This window comes from Centruroides sculpturatus, unplaced genomic scaffold (assembly GCF_000671375.1).
Source record: "Centruroides sculpturatus isolate CEXI.00-Female unplaced genomic scaffold, Cexi_2.0 scaffold936, whole genome shotgun sequence".
Classification (NCBI taxonomy): domain Eukaryota; kingdom Metazoa; phylum Arthropoda; class Arachnida; order Scorpiones; family Buthidae; genus Centruroides; species Centruroides sculpturatus.
The window spans coordinates 101,502-122,862 of NW_019385217.1; the positions used below are offsets into that span (position 1 = coordinate 101,502).

Here is a 21,361-nt window from a genome sequence, read left to right on the forward strand (position 1 = left end):
GTTTCTTTACAAAGCTATATTTAATTATAATTTTCTTTAAAAGTATATTCATATAATTGAAGAATATTTTGTATGTACCGCATATTTTATTTCACCAAGTAAGTTTTTATTATTTTATTTTTAATTGTAGCCCTTATATCATGGCTAGCGATTCGGAATGTAATTGTGATATTAAAAATGCATTTAGAGAAGTCTACGGTTTTTACTGGCTTATCGAATAAAAGATACGAATGAACCCTAGACCATCACTGACGCGCAATTGACTGATTGCCCCTGGATGTCGGCTTCTTACAGAAACACAGCTTCCCTATCATCAAATGTCACCGCACGCCCTTGTTAATTATACCTTGATAATATGGAGATACGACAATAATATATAATGATTCATAGAAAATAAGAACTAAATAGATCATTCTGATGCATCCTAAACAAAGGATAAAATAGTCTCAATTATAAAAATGTTTTAAAAATAATAATAGACACTAAACTCTCAACTATTGAATTCTGTATAATGTGATACACAGGAGTGATGCAAACGAGATAAAATTTCCTTTCGTCTATTTGAAATGTTCTCAAAATTCTTTAGAAGTAATATAGAGAATATTTTACATTTAAATAATTTTCATTTATTAAACCAGTTTTGGTTTTAATGGATGTTTGTTTTATTGAAATCCTGTATTTGTTCATAAAGAGTAATTCCTATCGTTGTAACACAATTTATTCCGGTAAACACTATACTGCAGATGTTTCTATCAGCGATTACAAGTTTATTAGTTTAAAAAAATGATTTAACTGTACTATGTCTCGAATCTTTTGCCTTGTGAGCATTAAGAGAGCCCCCTTTTTTTATTAAGCCCATCGTGGATTCGGCTTGGTCTTTAAAGGCGCAGCCCTATAGTTAAGGGGTTAACTACTAAATATCTTGGTAAACAGTGTTGAATAGGTGTACGTTAATTACGATCACCTTATAAGTTGTATCAATGACCAGAAGCTATGCGAAGAACTACGAAACGTCTACATACAGCATTGGGGTTTGAATCTTATCTCACTTTTAATGTTTTCTTTATTATAAGTCAGATTGGAGCGTCGACTTTTTATTTTTTTATCTATTCAAACTGTACAAACAACGAGTCCATTTTTTAATTAAATAAATAAATCCGTATACTTTTGATTCCGCGCATTATCAAATCAATCGCTCTTTCTGACTTACAATATGGAATTAATTTTAGAAATCTCGGACAGCCAAAGAAGACCATACTGAAAAATGGAGTTTGAGTCAGTCGAAGACTCAAAAATTTTTACGATGTTAATTTATAAATTCACCCTAATTCATTGATGTGTCACCGTCGAAATATTTTTTTTGGATTCCCGATCCGAAGATTCCCAGGAATCTTTTGGGGATGGTCCATCTCTAATATGTCAGGCCCCGTCTCCCATCACTCAAACTCCCCATAGTGGGCATGACCACAATGGGTTAACAAAACCATTGTGGTCAGTCCTTATTGCTCGTAAGACTAAAAGAGCGTAACTTTTTTATATTTTAAAACTTCACTCTGTGGGAATTAACAAAGCTTTCTTCAGGCTCATCATGGGACTTTCTAGGTCCAAAATGGAGCGACCGGGTAGGAAAATTTCCGTATTTTTTCTCTTCGAATTTGATTTAGAATATCCCAGAGCTATAGGCCGACGTCTTAATCGCTTCTAATACTATCTTTATATAAAAACTGTTAAAAACTCTACTTACTATTTTAGTTGAAAATTACGTTTTTTTTCTTTTTAAATGAATGAAAAATGTTCAAAGATCAGAGGTACATTTTATTATTATTTGTATCATTTGACGGTATTAAATTTCATTTCAACTGAATCAATATAACGTCGTCATCCGATTTAAATAATCCAATTTCAGAAATAGGATTATCTTAATTAATCTATTTTTAATTAATTTTAATTCGTATGCATTTAAATTTTTTCCGTTTATATTCTCAAATTTAATTATATATAATTATTTATTACCCAGGTTAAAATAAAAATGTGTCATACGAAATTAAAAAGTACGATTAATTTACTGTATAATTGAAGTTGAGCTGGCAACACTGAAGTGTTTTTAATGCTTATGGAATCAGCTGATCAAGGATTGTGTTGTTTGAACGGACGGTCGGAGTAATTATTTTTAAATGTAGATTATATTAATAATTATATTCTGAATATATTCATGTAGACTAGTTTAAAGTCTTGTTGTTTACAAGTTAATATCTTTTATGATCGTTGTCATTAAAATATTGGATATATTTTTGGAGAAATTATTAATTTCTTATCATAAAAGATACAACACGTGAAATTAACAGATTGTAATAAAAGATATCAACACTTAAACAGCAAGACTTTAAACTAGATTTCTTAATTTATTTATGATTAGCTAAATGTACATACACTGTACTAGCTGTCAGTGCCGGCCCGAGGCAAGTTTTAGGATGGAGCGAGATCCTATTATGGCGCCCCCTTGGTTGCACCAAATTTATACCCTTTAATTTTCTTTACCACTGAGACGCCCCCTAGGACTTAGTTCCTGGAGCGGCTGCTCCGTTCGCCCTGTGGTAGGGCCGGCTCTGCTAGCTGTTACCCGCGGCTTTGCCCGCGAGTATTTTGCAAGCAAACCCCATTTATATTCAGTATTTCACACAACCATAGTAATTGTTGGTTAAAATCCAGATACGTAGACAGTCATGCGGGCTCATCTCTGATTCCAGCAAACAAAATAAAGGAAACAGTGGGGACGCACGTTCTAGCCTAACCTAACCTAACCTATTCTAATAAATTACCATAATTATTACCAATCAAATTATTAGAATAGGTTAGGTTAAGTTAGAACGTGCGTCCCTACTGCGTCTGGAATCAGAGAGGAGCCGCCATGACGGTCTACGTATCTGGACTTTAACCTAATTGTTATATAACAACTACCGCTGAGAATGATGAGAATTACCGAGAATCAAACGAAGTATTTTCAAATTGATCAAATTTCTGGAATGTTTACAATCGTTCTATAATCGAACCAATATGCAATAACAAATTCGAATTTAAAAAGGTTCGAACATTTTTAAAATCGAAATAGATAAAAATATTTATAACAATGTCTGAAATGTTATCAATTTAATACCCCTAAGTACTCAATGAAGACTAAATGTAATTAAAAACAAAAAAATCACATCTAAAATAGTACAGTAGAAGCTGTTCTAGATGTTAAACCTTAATGCTCTCCCTCTCCCCCTGTGGGGGAATTTCGAAAAATCCCTTCTTAGTGTGCGTTTTCATGATGTACCCTAAGGCTGCATACACACTAGGCATTTTTAAACGCGCATTTTAAATAACCAAGAGTTCTGCATAGGCATACACACTCAAACGCGTGCTTTTGGCCAAGTGCGTGTCAAACACGTGTTTATAGATTTTTCTTAAAATGCGCGTTTTGCGGGTGTCAGCCGAGCACTTTGAGATGTATGTGCTACCATGTTACTGTACATTCGATCGTGCGTTTTCGGGTAGAGTGGACGTACGTTGGCTGAAATGGAGAATGATCATTTCGATACTGATCTATTTATTGATGAAATCTAAAAGAGACCAACCATTGTCAAAGGATTTTATAGATATTTTAAAAGAATTAAAATACTTGGGTTTATTTTGTCTTAGTTTTGGATACAACGTCGCAAACATTCCATGTGTCAGTCTATCTTGTAATATTGGGTGCACCCAAAATTCTCTTTGCCTCTGCCATCGTCTTTTATAGCGATGATGGAGGAGGGGCACACAAGCAATTACTTTCACGTCCATTTCCAAACTGAGCCACTGCGTATGCTCCACTAAACGGTCGTTTAACGCCGAGCTAACGCGCGGTGTGTATGCTGCTAACGCACGTTTAACGCAATGCAAAACGCCTAGTGTGTACACAGCCTAACTGTGTACCAAATTTCACCTCTAAGTTCAGCGGTTTGTTCTGGGCAATGATGAATCAGTCAGTCAGTCAGGACAAATAATTTTATATATTTAGATTAGGTATTAGTAAAAATGTACACGTGACTATCGAGAGAGAGTATAGCTGGGTATTTTTTCTCGTCCTGTACCGTACAAATTAATGTTAATTTTATGAATAAGAAACAAAATGGCATGGCTGTGTTGTGTCAGAAGTTGTTCTGTGTTCTATGGTTTGCAAAGTTGGAATTGCTTGTCATTGTGCAATCTGAATGATCTTCGTCTGTAGAATTGTGGCTGCTATGGGAGTGACAACTGGTATGCTGTAGTGAGTTTTGGAAGAATTTGAGTGTAGATTGTATAGAATGTGTGTGGAGTGACAGGTGTACACATTGAGCAACTGTAATAGACAAATGTGAATTTGGATAATTTTCCAATTTTTAATGCATTAAACTTGCTAGGAGTATGTGACCCCCTTTGTCTGTTTTTTTCTTTTTTTTCCATAATCCGAAAAGGAACTCCAAATTCCATTATCAATAAACAAGAGAAAATCCATAACTTTTAGACTGTTCTGTAAACATAAAAGAAACTAATGAATGATATTTCTCTACTGTCCCATGCAACTTTGTCACATGTTGACCAAAACTTAGCTTTGAAAATGAGGAATCATAGTTTTTAGCTTCTTGCATAATGTATAATGCTCTTTTTTATAGCTTCTGCCTTCTTTTGTCTGTGGGCACTGCAGAATCTTTCTTGCATTAATGTTCTTGGATGATAACTAACATTATTACAAAATTTTTTTTTTCTTGAAGACACTATACCTTTTCGCAAATTAAATTTTAAATTGTCATATTAAGAATTTGCTTATTTTTTGTTTTGCAATTAATGATTATAATAATTTGATAATATTTAACATATTTAAGCTTGTTAAATCTTTTAAAATACTCATTCCAGAATATATTCATGTAGATACTTTGTCATTTTATTCCAAGTAGATAAAACATTATTTTTATATGCATACAGTAGACTACTCATTGTGATCATTGATAATGTTATGGCAGTTAGTATAAGTGTTAATTAATGTTAATGAAGTTAATGCATCAAAATCAGCAGATTCTGAAACATTCAACTTATAACATATTATAAAGACTTTGCTTACTTTAATCAAAATTTGGTTATTGTTATAAATTATCTTAGGATAAATAGCCATTTTTTGCTTTTTTTTTCATGCTTGATACCTCACAATGTGGGTGGCTATTAATGTACAATCATTATCAATTTTATCCATTAATTTAATTATTATGTGCTTGCAATAATTTAAATTGCTGGCATTATGCTAGCTATTGCTGAGATTGATAGTAGACAAACAGTACTGCTTGAACTTTTACTTAATTTATAATTAATTAATTTGAAGACTTAATAAGTCTTCAAATTATTACACATGTTCCTGTCCTTTTATTGTTGTTCAGTGAAACTAGACTTTCATCTAATTATAGAGAGAATGATTTTCATTTTGTTTTCATTGCTTGATATGTGTTTTTTTTTATGTTAATCAATTTATTTAACTAGAGTCTTCAGTGAAAGATTAGACATAAGTCAGCCTGAGCAGAAAGGGTTGATGATAGAAGGAGACGTGAGGGAGTTGACACATAACAGCAATAAAATTAAAAAAAAAAAAAAGTAAAACAATAAAGTTAATTATGATGAAGATAGTATAAAAAACGTTTTAAAAATATAAAAAACAAAACGTCCAAAAGAGATCAGACCAATGTGTCAACTTTCTGCATCTCCTTCCATCTCTTTTATCTGAAATAGACATTTCCAGCTCAGGCTGACTCATGTCTGCTGTTTTGCTGCGTGGACTATAATATTTATAGCTAATAAATTAGCTGTATGTCTTTGGATTATTATTCTCGCCATGAAAATAATCTATCATTTTATTAATTAAGTTCAAAGCATCTATCATTTTATTAATTAAGTTCAAAGCATTCTATAAATCACATATATAGTTATTTTATTATATTATAAAGAGTAGAATTATTAAATTATATTATCTAAGATTGTTTATAAGTTATTAATTTTGCTTTTTAAATTTTTATAATTTTAATTATAGAATTGTTTTGAAATTTTTAAAAAAACTTTTTTACAGATTCAGAATGAAGTCTTTTTATTAATATAACTGAAGAGTATTTGTTCTTAAATAACAAGTAACATTTTTCCAATAATAAGTCAAGTAATTATATTAAATGGGAATATATAATTATCAGTAGATATGGAGATGAAAAAAACACTCTTGTCACCACACTTTATTCAACATTTTGAATATACTTCACCTGCACAAAGAAGTAAACTTATACAAAGAGTATTGCTAACTGCAATAAAAATCCTTTTGCTCTCTCTTCTCGTTTCTTCTCTAATTTATTGGCTTGTACAATATGAATTTAATCATTCGTTATCTTGGAATGATATCAAATATTGGTTAGATAAAGATGATGTGAAGAACCAAACAAAGAAATTTGAACCAAACTGCAACATTATGATACCTGATAATGAGAAGTTTGATTGCCACCCAGATTTTCCCGCGTCGGAGAAAGACTGCCTTAATCGTGGTTGTTGTTGGAACGCTAATCAAAATATTGGTGATAAGAATCAAAATATTATACCCAACTGTTATTTTCCTTCAAATTATATTGGTTATGAAGTAAAAAACATAGAAAAAGAATTAACAAAAATCTCTGCTCTTCTTCAGAGAACAGTTCCATCAAATTTTCCATCAGATGTCAAATATGTTAATTTGACAGTATATTTTTATGACAGAAATACCATTAGAATCAGAGTAAGTTAATTTTTTGTACTTTAATGACGTGAAATAAATTTATACACTATTAAAAATGTAAATTATGATATTAATTTATTTAGCTAACTGATGCAAATAGTACACGATTCGAAATTCCTTATCCAGAGGAAACTAGAGATCTTGGAGGTCTTTATGGCAAATGGAAAAGACCACTATATATGAAATATGCAATTTTTCTTGATTACAATGGTGAATTACTAGTAAATAGATTATCAAACAGAGAAACAGTGTAAGTTGAATGTTTTTGAAGTTTTATAACATTATTATGGATTATTTGATTATTATTTGAATAGTATAAACAATGAATTTTTATTAAGAAATGTGTACTTCAGGAAATCAAATATTTAATTGATTAATAAGAAATGTTTTCATACTGACCGAGGATGACAACATCAGCTTACAGTTTACTTTCTTTTTGTTTGATTTGTAAGCTATTATCCTGGGTCAGGATGAAAACGTTTCTTATTAATCAATTAAAGATTTGGCTTCTTGAAGTAAGCATTCTTAATACATATTTATAGTAATATGATGCCAAGTATACATGAAGTATGTAGATATTATAATCAATCTGAAGGGTGTATTTAGTCTGTTTTTATGCTAATATAGAATTAATGATCATATAAATTACTACACCAATCTTTTAATTTTACAGTTTTAATTGTATTTTATTGTAATTTTACCATAACCCCCTTTCATAAAATTGATGTAGGCAAAATTGCAATGTCTTAACATTTTCTTAGATAATTTTTAGACTAATTTTATTAATTTAAGTACGTACATTTAGAAATATGAATTAAAATTTAGTATTATTTATGACCATACAAAAATTAACATTTCAACTATTGCTTATTCCAATAAATGCATATAATATGAAGTAAAAAATAAAAAATATAATTTTTATAATAGATAACATTTATTTATATTAAATGGATATACATTGCTTCTTTCAAGATAATGTTGATTGTTTCCAAAATAAGTGTATTTAATAGCTGAGGTAGAATTTAGTGAAGGGGATTTGGGGGTGTTTGTTGACTGTGCCATGAAATAACTTCTTTTCCTCTTTTACACTTTTATTTAGTTAATATGTAGCAAAGCAAGATATAGGGTATATGAACATTGTGCATATCTATACCCTAACTTTTCTGCAGTTTTCAGAGGAATTACTCTGTTACCTCAGATTGTCTAGTGTTTATATTTGATTTTGCCTATTTTAATTTTTGTTTTGTTTACTTAAAGTTTAGTAGGTCACTTATTTTTAATTATATAAATTTTATTTTTTTAAATTTTGTGATCAGATACCTATAAATGTTATATATATATATATATATTAGAACTAGCTGCAAGGACCCACTTCGCTGGGTTTTTATTTGTATGTAATATAGTTTTTTTTTATATATAAAAGACTGTTTTTCTAAGTAATCTAGAATCTAGCTGCAAGGACCCGCTTCGCTGGGCAAAAAGTAACGATAGTGAAGATTAAGATAATTACATTATAGCCAATCTTACCCGTTTTCACAGAATGCAAGAATTAGGTCCCCCGTTTCCAGACTAATTAGAGACCTGGTCCCGATTCTATTTCTGAACGTCTCCTGTTCACGTCCAGTCAAACGAACTATTTTCAACGTTTCTGGAACGTTTACAATCGTTCTATAATTGAACCAATATTCGAATTTTATGTTCGAATTTAATTCGAATATTGTTTGAATTAAATTCGAACATAACATTCGAAATAGAAAACCACTTTCAACCACTTTCAGCTCCATATCTCCTGCACCCTTATAGCTATCGAGACGCAACCACCATAGTGCACGAATGGAGACTTGGGGCTACTACCACATACAAACACCATTCACGTGCAATGTGTAGTTTTGGCAGAAAAGTGAAATATAGGGACATTTTTATATATATATATCGCTTCCATCAAGATCAAATGGTGTGATTGCTGTGTTGTATATATTACCTTTGCCTCATCTAATAATGCTTGTTTGTCAGGGTCACTGGTGTACTGTGCTAATACCGTTGTATGTCTCTTATGTAAGATGTCGGCTTTATGCTCCTTGAGCCTCACTTCTAACGATCTTTTTGTGGATCTCACATATATTAAATCTTTATCACACCTATGATCTTTTATAGGGATCATGTATACTCCTACTAATTTGTCGTGTTGGGGAGCATCTTTTCCATTATTAACCTAACCATTCTCATCTTTTCCAATGTTACTGCCGTTTCGTAGGAAAACAAAGTAATAGACTTAGTAAAAGTATTTGTTTAATTAATAAAGGAAATGCTAAGTTTAAGAAGAATCCTTTGGATGTGGCAGGAGTCGTTTATAAATTACAGTGTATATGTACAACTAAGGTTACATCGGTGAAACAGGAAGGAAACTTGGAACAAGTCTAAAAGAACACAAAGCAGCAATAAGATTGAAAAGAATGGAATCCTCATGGTATCAATATTGTAGTGTTAAAAATTGTATTATTGACCATGATAATATAAAAATACTGTATAAAATAGAAAATGTAGTAATGAGACGTATTGTAGAACACTACTGTATTAATAATTATGTAAATACCATCAATTTGAATACCGGAGTCAGCATAGATGCATGCTGGGATGTATTGATAGAATATAAGAGCGCTGATGATGTAAGACAGAATAACCACTGATGAGGCTGAAAAAGCAAAATGCATATGGTGATGAAAAGTTTGAATAAAGTAAGAAGTAATTATAACTTTAGTTTTCCATTTCTGTGTTTTGAGTTCCTTTGAAGTTGGATAAAAAAGAGTAATTTTAACTCGTTAGTTTTAAGAAATTTTAAGAATTTTTTAAAATTTTTTATTTTAATGATTGAAAACGTTTTTATGGTATTAAAATAGTTTGCTGGATTGATATTTAACTTAAAGTATGCATGGTTTGTTTGGCGACCTGTTCAAAAGGTTAAATCTAGAACTATCACCAGAGGACGAGAGCAAAGGGACTAAAAGGAGGACTAGAAGAGACACTATCATTTTTTTACCATTCTGGACCATGACATTGAACAGCGACACACACCACCTCATTCGATACATACCATCTCTAACTATAGATGAGATTAAGTATATGTGATATGTAATGTTTATATGATAGAATTGTATATAAGTGAAATAAAAGCTTTACACTTGCATCTCAAATAACATGTAAAAGAAATACTTTCAAAAACATTAATGAATATTGTCTTTCCACCCTCTTATTAAAACAAAATGTAAAGATTGTGAGAATGAAGTAGCAATGGTTATTTGTGAATGGTGCAATGAACCATTATGTTTTAACTGTTTTATGATAAATACCATCCAAAATGTTGTCATATTCTTGTGAAACAGTAATTGTAAGTATTTATTGCTTGTATATTTTTTGTGGCAAAAACATTAAACTGTTGAAAAATAATTTTTGAATTTCCTGATATTTTATAATGAACAATAATGTTTAAATTCAATAATTAAAAATGGCATAAAAACTGTACATAACAAATTTAATAACAGTAAGATTAAATTATAAATGTAAAACAAAAAAATATTCTTACACATGGGATTCAAACCCGTATAGTTACACTTCATGCACTGCCTTAACTAATCAGACCAGCTGTGAACATGCAAATGGTGCTTCTGTGTATGTATTAATAGTTCTATAAAACTTTTATCTTGGTTTTCTCTTTAATGAAGTGGTTCATGCAGCTTTGGCAGAGTTTAAGCACAAGTAAATACTACACATCCAAAAATTTTGTTGAAATCAGTGATGAAACTTCTGAGTTTCCGCCATTAGAATACTGCACCCTTATGCAGACTGGTGCTCTAAAAATTCCACTAATAAGATGTTCTTTTAAAAGACTACTCTACTATCCTGTGCTTTGTTAACAAAAGTCCCTATCAATGAAAAATCTGATCTAGCTTTAATTTTGGTTTTACATTCAATTGAATAATAATGCATTGTTACATGCAATCTAAACAAGATGTATCACTGCAAACTGTTTACTTGTTTTTTAGGTTTAAAACAGATTTGAAGAGATTGATATTTTCACACCAATTTCTGCAGTTATCATCATTACTTCCATCAAAATATATTTATGGACTTGGTCAACACAAAAGCCCTCTATTAAAAAATACAAAGTGGAACCTTATAACTTTCTTCAATAAAGGCAGACATTTACATGTAAGTTAACGTATTTGAATCAATTTATTATTTATTATATTTAACTAATTTATTTTTATTAGAATGAAGAAACAAATTCTGGAAGTCATCCATTTTATTTGGTTATGGAAAAGAATGGAAACAGTCATGGTGTAGTTCTTTTAAACAGTAATGCTATGGGTATGAGTTTTTATTCATTACTTTCTTATGTATATCATTGTACATTGCACATTTGTATATCCATATGTATTTTTAAAGTAAGGAATTGTCCATTAATTAAGTATACAGTTTGAGTGGGAATGGAATCATGAAAATACAGTGTTACCTCGGTATACATCTGCTTTAGAATACGTCCTATTCGGAATACATCCTGTTTGGACGAAACAAGTTTTGCTTGGTATACGACTTAATTCAATTATATGCACCATCTATGAACAAGTAGCACTATCGGTGTACTACACCAGACTAGACGTTCGCAGTGCCACGGTTTATAACTTTGTTAAATTTCTTCTGATTTTAATTTGTAAGTAAAATTTTATTATTTTTATTAATCATGAATTGCAAAAAGTCAAATGAAAAGCAACAGAAAACTAAAAAATGACTAGAATCAAAATGGAACTGAAAAAAGAGATTGTTGAGAAATATGAAGGTGGCATGCGTGTTTGAGATTTAACTGTTGCATACTGTATTCCGAGAGTGACAATATCAACAATTGTGAAAAATAAAGATATTATTAAATATGCTAACATTGTGAAAGGGGTTAAATCAATTTCTAAACAGAGATCGAAGACTTTAGATCATGTTGAGAAATTGCTTTTGCTTTGGATAACTGAAAACAGTGTGCTGGCGACAGCATATCAGAAGCAATTATTTGTGAGAAAGCTAAAAAGATACATGCTGATCTCATGAAAAATCAAGCAGGAACTAGCCAGGAAAACGAGGTGTTTCAAGCCAGCCATTCTTTTTACATGAGAACGGATTAATCAATTTTACATTACTTCTTATGGGAAAGGTTGGTTTGGTATACGTCCTATTTTGTATAGGTCCAAACATCAGGAATGGATTAAGGTTGTATACCAAGGTTCCACTGTATATCATTGTACTCCATCAGGAAGGAATGGTGCAGGCATTGTCTACATGGACTTTTTTATAGTGACATTAATGGCATGTGAATCAGTTTTCATACTTACTAGTCACATGAATAAACTATCAGAAAATTTTTTTGAACTTTAAATTGTTTGTTCAAATTCAGGGGGCCTTGAACTATTATATGCATAATTAACTGGGAGGGGTTTGCCGAAGTACAATGCTTCATTTTACACAAAGGGGAGATCAAATTTGGCTCAAAAGCCATAATGGATAATTCCACAAATGAAAAAAACTATTTTAAAAATATTTTGAAACATTCTAAAGTTCTTTTATTGATATTAAATTTTATTTTTAATTCACACAGTGGCACATTTAGAAATATGGCACCCTCAGCTCACAATATGCAGGTGTTCTCAAACTAATAGTGCCACTTATGCACCATATGATTGTTTTATAATTATAATTCTTCAGTAATTGTACTTTTACAGATTTCTAAACACTTGAAACGTCAAAGGGCACTGCTATTAAAAATTGTCATTAGTATTACCACTCTGTTCATGCACAATATATTTATATATTAATACTACTAAAGTGATGTTTTATTTTGTCCCTAATTAAACTTTTAGTTTGCACTGACTGCTTTATGAATTGTTTCTTCATAAAATTATTTTATCATTCTTATTATTTTCAATTTTTTCTATTTTCAAATCTTGCATTCCTGAGTCTAATGGGAAATCCACCATTGAATTTGCAATCACAAGTCAATCAAATTATGTTGTATGTAAATATAGCATAGTCTTTAGGCTAAAGTTTAATGTTAGCATAAAAATTTTGTTATGATGATATATAATTTTTATCCTGATATCATATATGTTCAATATCATATTTATTACAAAATATTATTGTCAAATTAATATTAACAATAATAAATTTTTAAATATTAGTCTGATCAAAATAATGAATTTCAATTTAAATTTTTTAAAATTAGAATTTATAGTTATTTTATTGGAAGAAACTGTTGACATTATTAGAATGAAAAATTTTTTTATTAAAAAAATTACAAATATAAAAGTGCAAATGTTTTTATCTTTTGAGTTATATAATTAAAGGATAAGATAAAGCAGATAAATTATTTTCTATTATCTCAGTTAGATATGTCTTTTTTTTTCTGTTTCCATTATTGGTATTTCTCTTATTATTACATGTCATTTGTTTAGAGTCTGTAGTGATTCTGAATTAATATCTAATTGTTTTTTATAATAACAATTTTAAACTTTAGAAGACAATTCAGAAGCAGACCCATCAATAGAATTCTAATTTGAATTTTGTTTACGACAAGCTTCATATATTGTTAATTGTAGATAGCTTCTTCTTCCCTTCTGAATGGGAAAGGGATTAATAAATAACAAGAACAACCAGGGCTGTGGGTTCACTGCACATGACTTTCAGCTTCATGATTTTTAATTTCTGATTCTTTGAAGATTGCTTAATATATAAATTTTAGTAGGTTTAAATGGTAAACATACTAAAATTTGTAGTATTGTAAAATGATAATGTAAGATATTTCATGAACCATCAAAAAATTACATTAAAATATGAACTGGAAATAAATCTGGATAGTGACTCTTTATTTCTCTATCCAGAACGTTTTTGTAGTTTTGACTCTTTTAAGACTTATAAAAACTTATCCTTACAACAAATTTAGGTTATATCAAGATTTAAATTGGAGTCAGTAAATTTTTTCTGTCTTAAAATTGCTTCTGATTTAAACTCCATGACTCCAAATCTAACTCCACAGCCCTAATAACAGTTATACCATAAGTTTCTAAATTCAACACTTGTATCACTGGTGAGCTCTCAGTTTAGTCCCCCTACTGAATGATCTGACGTCATGTTTTGCAGAATAAAGAAATGTTTCCGTTGAAAGGTCACTTTTCATGATGGCCGACTTAATTAAGGAGAAGACAACGATTATGACTGTTTTGCTAAATAATTAAAGTGACAACCATTATTTGAATAAATCCGTTTATTCAAATGAACCCTTCTCTGTATCATTTTCTTCTATACTGGGTCTTTCTTTAATAATTTAAATTTCTTGAATACAGTAGAACCTCGAAAACTCGGCTCTCGATAACCTGGCACTCCGGATAACTCGGCCACACCCTGGCAGGGCAAAAAAATCCTTAGTTAATTAATTTTCATTATAGACAGCTTTATAAAAGTATAAAAGCTCTCATAAAGTATTTTTCTGAGGTCTGTCTTATCAGGTAAATTACTGTACACAGTGTATTCATTAATTTTCATTTTCATGTAGTAAAGGCTCTATGCCTTCATAAAGGACGTACTTTTCCTTTGTTTAAGGGTATTTGGGCAGTTTATTCTCTGTTATATTCTCAAGTAAACAATACATACAAATACAGTACAGTATTTTCTGAGGAAACACTCGTACTTATTTTTTTTAACCCCATTCCTGATAACCCGGCATTTTCACAAACTCTGCCACCCTTCGGTCCACATTAGGCCGAGTTTTTAAGGTTCTACTGTATTTGTATCATTAGGAAGACTTAGAGGGCCAAATATCAGTCGTAATCAATTTTGGACAAATTTGTGGAGGTAGTTTGTTTTGGAAAAAAAGCTTAATATTTCAATATTCACCAAATTATCCAACATCATCTTGCAATCACTTGCTTTATCATATACAGATCATTTGTTCATTAATCTGTCAGCTATTACAGCATCCACAGCAAGAGCATATCGATAGTTTTTATAAGCGAAATTTACTTGTTTCATGAATGTTGCCATGTTAGTTTGTTGAATACTCAACAGTCTTTCAGGTCGTTGAGACTGTTGAGCTCAACGGTGAAACAATGCTGATGTCATTAGTCTCAACAAAGAACCCAATTATCCATTTAGAAACATCATTTTCTCACCATTGAGTCAACCATTGAATATAGAAATGAACTGATAGTTGAATTATACATTAGGACAAAATTGCACCTAATCTATAATTCAAGTGTAACCGTTATTAACATTATTAATTATAATCTACAAGCTATAACGCTAAATCCTGTCCTAAACATCCCAATAATAAATTCTTATTTCTGCTTATTTTAATATTTGAACAATACATTAAATGAACAGAAACTAGCTGCTTCTATAACTAGTATTATTACAAAAATATTTTGATTAATAAATTCTGTTCTGTTTAAGTAAATTAATATGCACTCTTACATTTTATCTTAAATTTTTAAGATAAAATATGAGAGAGAGAGTAATTGATAAATACTAATTAAAGTCAAAGAATTGCAAGATTACATTGGACAATAGTACAATAGTATTATTAATAATTAAAATGTTAAGTAATTTGACCTAGAGGTAGGTGCTAGGTGCTCTCTCTTATTAAATTTAATAATTATATAATCAAATTAATATTTATTAATTAATTTAGAAAGTTCTGCAAGAAAAGAATCTGCCCACAAACTTCTGCTTACTGGATGGTTGTGTTGCCACTTATGCTACTCAGACGTCCATCCAATCTTTGCTTCCAGAACTATTAATTTAGATATAACTTTAATAAGAGATAATGCTTATCTCTAGGCCAAATTATTAGGTTGTTTGGAAAGTAAGTTCATTTTTTTTTTTACCACTAGACGGATTAGTCGTATTTTTTCCGCCATTTTCATTCCGAACCATATTATCATTATATATTTTGACAGCTAGCATTTTAAGGCTTATTTGTAAAAAATTTTGTTTGATTTTGTGCAATTGTTTATTTTTTGTGTAAATATGGAAGATCGGAAACAGCATTTTTGGCATATTTTGCTCTTTTATTACCGCAAAGGTAAGAATGCTGTTCAAGCAAGAAAAAAATTTGTGTGACGTGTATAGAGAAGATGTATTGACAGAACGACAGTGCCAAAACTGGTTTACAAAATTTTGTTCTGGAAATTTCAATATTAAAGATGCACCACGTTCTGGATGGACAGTTGAAGCCAATGAAAACAAAATAAAGGTACTGATTAAAACGAACTGCCGAATAACAACTTGTGAAATCACTAAGAGATTAAATTTGTCAAATTGAACTGTTTATGATTAATTGAAACAAATGAATTTCGTTTCAAAGCTTGCTATATGGGTTTCACATGTTCTTAAAGAGAGATGCTCTCTTTGGTGGGATTTTAAGGAAATTTTTTTTGGAGCTTTTACCAGACAATTTAACAATTGATTCAAAAGTGTACTGCCATCAAGTAAACAAATTGGGTAATATCATCAAACAGAAAAGGCGGTCAGAATTGATCAACAAAACACATGTAGTGTTTTACCATGATAATGTCAAATTTCACACAAGTTTGGTAATTGCTCAGAAACTGTTACAACTTAGATGGGACATACTATCACACCAACCATATTCGCCAGATCGAGCACACTCAGATTAATACTTGTTCCAGTCTATACAAATTTTTTTTAACTGTAAGACATTTACTTGAAATGACAATGTCAAAAATCACTTGGATCAGTTTTTTGTAAGCAACAATTAAAACTTTTATGAATGTGAAATCATGCTACTACCAGAAATGATGACAACAGGTATTTGACCAAAATGGTTGATATATAATTCAATAAAATATATATTTATTATAAAAATATTGTGTTTTTTCCTCATGAAAAAAAACGAACTTATTTTCCGAGCAACCCAATACTTAGCATTTTGATCATTAATATCAGCAGTAATATAGTCCAATCTTTAACAATTAATTACCATCCACCCACAAATGCACATGCCCGTTGCAACAGATTTCGTCTAACAGGAGTAAATTTGTTTTAAATATTCATTTCCATTTTGAAGTGTTCTATCAAATTTCACCTGAAGAAGAACTGTTCAAAAGTTCGAAAATATATGTGACAAACTGTATTTTCATGAAGCATACTGGTAACAGGTTCTTGATGTAGTGATAGTCCAATCTAATCCAGCAATTATTTGGCTTTAACTATCAGGCCTGTATTTGTTTTTGCAGTCGAGTCCACATAAGTTGTCATAGATATAAACAGACATCATCGGTTAAGTAGTTTCTGTGGTTCCAGCCTACTTACATAGGCATTAATGTTAAAAAAACTTTGGTTTACTCAACACTGTTTAACTTGTAACCACAGGATTAGGGTTTCTCATTTCCCAGTCTTTTGCTTGTCCCGGGATTCCGGGATAAAAGTGAACTGATTCCTGGAATCCCGGAAAATCCCGGGATAGAATTAATTATTTTTAAGGTATACAAAATATCTTGAAATCAAATGATATAATTATTTTAAATTTTTTAAAGTAATTTTAAAGTTCTGTAACATCCAAAATCATATTAATAATGCTGTGTAAGATATATAATAAAATTTACCTATTACGTAGAAATTTTCACAAATAGAAAAAAATTTATTAAAGTTTGCTGGAAACTGCATACAACAACAACAACAACAACAAATGCTTTGATTGAGTTAAAAATTTAAAAAAAAAATGAACTTAGATCAAACTTCTAACTTAGAAGGTAATTTTCGGTTTTTAAATAAAATATAATACAAAATATTGCAAACTTTTATAAGATTTTAAAAAGCAAAGATGGTCAATACTCCGATAACTCACTCTAATTCTTATTTTAGTAATGAAAAGTCTTGCTACCGAGAATGCCCTTTCCGATTCAATTGATGTGATTGGAATTGTGTTTAATGCATTTAAGAGAAGGCAGATATGTGTTTTTTCACCTGTAGCCTGGAAGATTTCGAGTTCGTTTTTGAGATTGTAGTAGTACTTTTGTTCTCTAGTATTCTTGATTTGTCTACCTCGGCTGCTTTAATAGCGGCATCAAGCTTATAGCTCGATAATTCGGCAATTCATTTGTCTTTAATAATCAGGTTTATGAAGAAAAACTTTATACTCGCAGACTTCATACTCGTGTGTATCCTTGTCCAATTTGCACAACCCGGAGTAATGCATTTATTGAAGCTACTGGGCATGGTTAAAAATTAAGACAGCGTAAGCACAATTATTCCATATATTACAGGTTCTGACAAGTAAAGAATTATCAGAGTCCTGCCACAAATAAGCTACGTATTGATTATTGACCATTTGTGACATGCCATAACGAGCAAAAATTTAAAAAAACTAATAGGTAGGTTTAAAATGAATAAATACAAATGTATTCTGACAGTGAATGAGTTAATTATGCTTTCTATTTGCAAAATTCTCAACCTTAACACAAAATAAGAAAAAAAGTGAATTTTTAAGAAATTTGCGGGATTTCCCGTGATAAGAAAAATTTTCCAGGATATTTCCCGGGTTAAAAAAACAACCAGGATCCTGGAATCCCGTTTGAGAAACCCTACACAGGATAAATTGATATAGTTTTTCTGTCTCACACTTGTTTAGACACCTGATAAGTCGACTCCCCTCCTGAAAAAAATGAGTTCATACCACATAGATTAACATTACAGCAGAAGCAGAATCCAAATTTGCATTTTCTCACCTTTCATTGAGCAAGTGTTTCACATTTTTATTCCAAATGACTATCCAAAAGCTAACAATGCTTATGCTGAAGGAAAAATATGAACTTGTATCTGAATTTGAATGTAATAAAACTTTGCAAGCCAAATTTGCAAAACAATAAAACCTTCCAAGAACAACATTGGTGGGGGTTCTGAATAAAAAGAAAATACACAGGAAATTAAGAAAATTTTTTTTGGGCTTTTGTCGTGGCTGTCTTGAAAACGTCAGAGAAAGTCACTGTACAAAGATGTCAAAGATGCTCTGGTATATTGGCTAAAGTAAATTTGTTCTTCAAATGTTTCTGTTTCAGGGCTAATAATGAAGCAAGCAGGAATGATAAGTGCTGAGGTACTTGGAGTAGAAACCAACTTTAGTGCCAGTGATGAATGGTCAGAGATATACACTGCATATACTGTATAAAGCACTACTGTATTTTCCTAATTATAGTTTTGTGGTTTCTTTTGTTTTTCAACTTTATTTTACTCGTCTTATCAAATAACTCGACACATTTCCATTTCCCCTTGGGGTGTCAACTTACGTGGACTCGACTGTATTTGAATATGATAAATACAGTAATATTAGACATAAAAAACTGGCACACAAACTGGAAATATATACTAAAACAAACCAATTCACACCTAAATGCTAATTCCAGCAAATGAACAACAAAAGAACTTTAATGCTCAAACGTTTTCAGCCGTCTTTCAGAGGGCCTTGTCAGGAAAAACTGTTCAAAAGATAGAGCTGTTTTTTCTATTTTCTGCATTTTTCTTGATGAGAGCCTCTGAAAGATGGCTGAAAATGTTTGAGCATTAAAGTTCTTTTGTTGTTCATTTGCTGGAATTAGCATTTAGGTGTGAATTGATTTGTTACAGTAATATTAAAGCCACCTCATGTAATCTCTCTGATAGAATTAAAAGAGCAAAGACGTGCAGTCAATATAGGTCTAAACAACACAGCTGTTTTCACTTTAGCCAACGATGATAATGTGGAGATCTGCATTAACATTTAATAAACATTTCAACTGCATTAACTTTTGGAATGCTGACTTATTTATAAAATCTACCTTTGTTAATATTAAAAATAAGTTAACAATAAAAATATTTAATTATCGTTTACTCCCTTTCTTATATTTTATTTGTATTTTACCATTGGATTTTAAACTGTATTCTATTCTATTCAGTTTATGTTATTTGTATTTCAATGTTAGATTCTGTTCATTGTAAAAATTTTATACATTTGGTTATAACTGATGAAGGTCCATTAATTTGATCAAAATGTTATTATTTATTAAAAATACCTGGTAGAATAATTTATAAGGTGAGAATTTATTTACTTTAAGCTCTTCCTCCAGTTCCTCTGTTGTTTCTGTTCTGTTCAAGGAATATCAAATACATTTTGTATCTTATTCTATTCCTGTATTTATTTCTTGTACATAATTACATCAATTGTAAATAGCTTTATTTAAGTTCTTATTCTTGCTAGTGTTTATATTTTTGGCTGCAGTTTTCAAATTGCAGATCTTAGATTTCCAATGTCATCACTCTGTCCATCTGTTGTTCATTAATCTTGAGAATGGAGTTAGATAGATGATAATCGAGACCAGATATAGAAAGTTTAGGGCAAGAAGCACTAATTAACTATATACAAACTTCGGTCTGGAGTCAGAAGTCATATGAATTTTTAAATTAAAATATGAATATAAATTGCAGCTCAGCATTTTGACAATGTCACAATAATTAATCACTCATTTGATATTTTTTTCTGACCTCTAATAATAAATTAAATATGATCAACATTATAATTTCTCTATTGAGCATAGTGAATATATTTAACTTTTATTTTAAAAATTATAAACATTTGAATGTGCAAAACATCAAAGTAATTTAAAACTTAGGACATTCTTTAGTATTAAATTAAGGTTTTGAAAAATAAATTTTATTATTACATATTTGTCATTACAGACATTATGATTCAACCAACGCCGGCCATAACATTTCGTCCAGTTGGAGGAATATTTGACTTCTTTGTTTTTCTTGGACCCAAACCCAATGACGTTATACAACAATATACTAAAATCATAGGTACTACTTTGATGCCTCCATATTGGAGTTTGGGATCTCATTTGTTTAACTATAATTCTGATGATTTAAAAGAAACAGCGAATATCTCAAAGAGAACCAAATTAACTGAAATGCCTTTGGTATGATTGAATATATCGAAAACTCATTTATCTATTGTTGTTATGTTTGAATAATTTATGTATTTATGCATAGGATGCTATATGGGAAGTTAATGTGCAGAGGCATAATGGATTCGTTTATGACAATCGCAAATATGAAGTTTTGTCGAAACTTATTAACCATTTGCATAATATTGGGTTGCATTATATATTTACTCTAGTAAGTAATTGATTAGTGTATGATAGAAAAAACTTTATCTATAATTAATATATTATTTAGGATCCTGGAACTGGAAATGCAGAATCCCTAAATCATTATTCACCTTATGATGATGGATTGAAAATGGATGTTTTTGTAAAAGATAAAAATGGACAAATTCTCATTGGAAAAGTATATTTTTATTCTATATTATATATATATATATACAGTATATAATATTTTCAATTTGTTATGCATAATAAAATTAATTTAACAGTTTTTTGTAGAACATTGAATATTTAAGTATAACTTAACATTTATCTTATGATGATATAAGTTTATTCAATATATTCAGTAAAGTCTGTTTAATATGCCATTTTAAAA

General features: G+C 30.3%; 1 protein-coding gene across 2 annotated transcripts in view; it reads left to right on the top strand.

Moving 5' to 3' along the window:
* Positions 1-2,104: 2,104 nt before the first annotated feature.
* Positions 2,105-21,361, top strand: part of LOC111636296 (lysosomal alpha-glucosidase-like) — a 30,601-nt gene continuing 11,344 nt past the window's right edge. The window contains exons 1-8 of one of the 2 annotated variants that reach the window (XM_023381512.1): positions 2,105-2,176; positions 6,110-6,796; positions 6,880-7,046; positions 10,837-11,002; positions 11,065-11,161; positions 20,561-20,799; positions 20,873-20,998; positions 21,059-21,169. In XM_023381512.1, coding sequence (XP_023237280.1) covers positions 6,233-6,796; positions 6,880-7,046; positions 10,837-11,002; positions 11,065-11,161; positions 20,561-20,799; positions 20,873-20,998; positions 21,059-21,169 — 1,470 coding nt within the window. In that variant the 5' untranslated portion in view covers positions 2,105-2,176; positions 6,110-6,232. The remainder of the gene's footprint in view (positions 2,177-6,109; positions 6,797-6,879; positions 7,047-10,836; positions 11,003-11,064; positions 11,162-20,560; positions 20,800-20,872; positions 20,999-21,058; positions 21,170-21,361) is intronic. The other variant, XM_023381513.1, reaches the window with a different exon arrangement.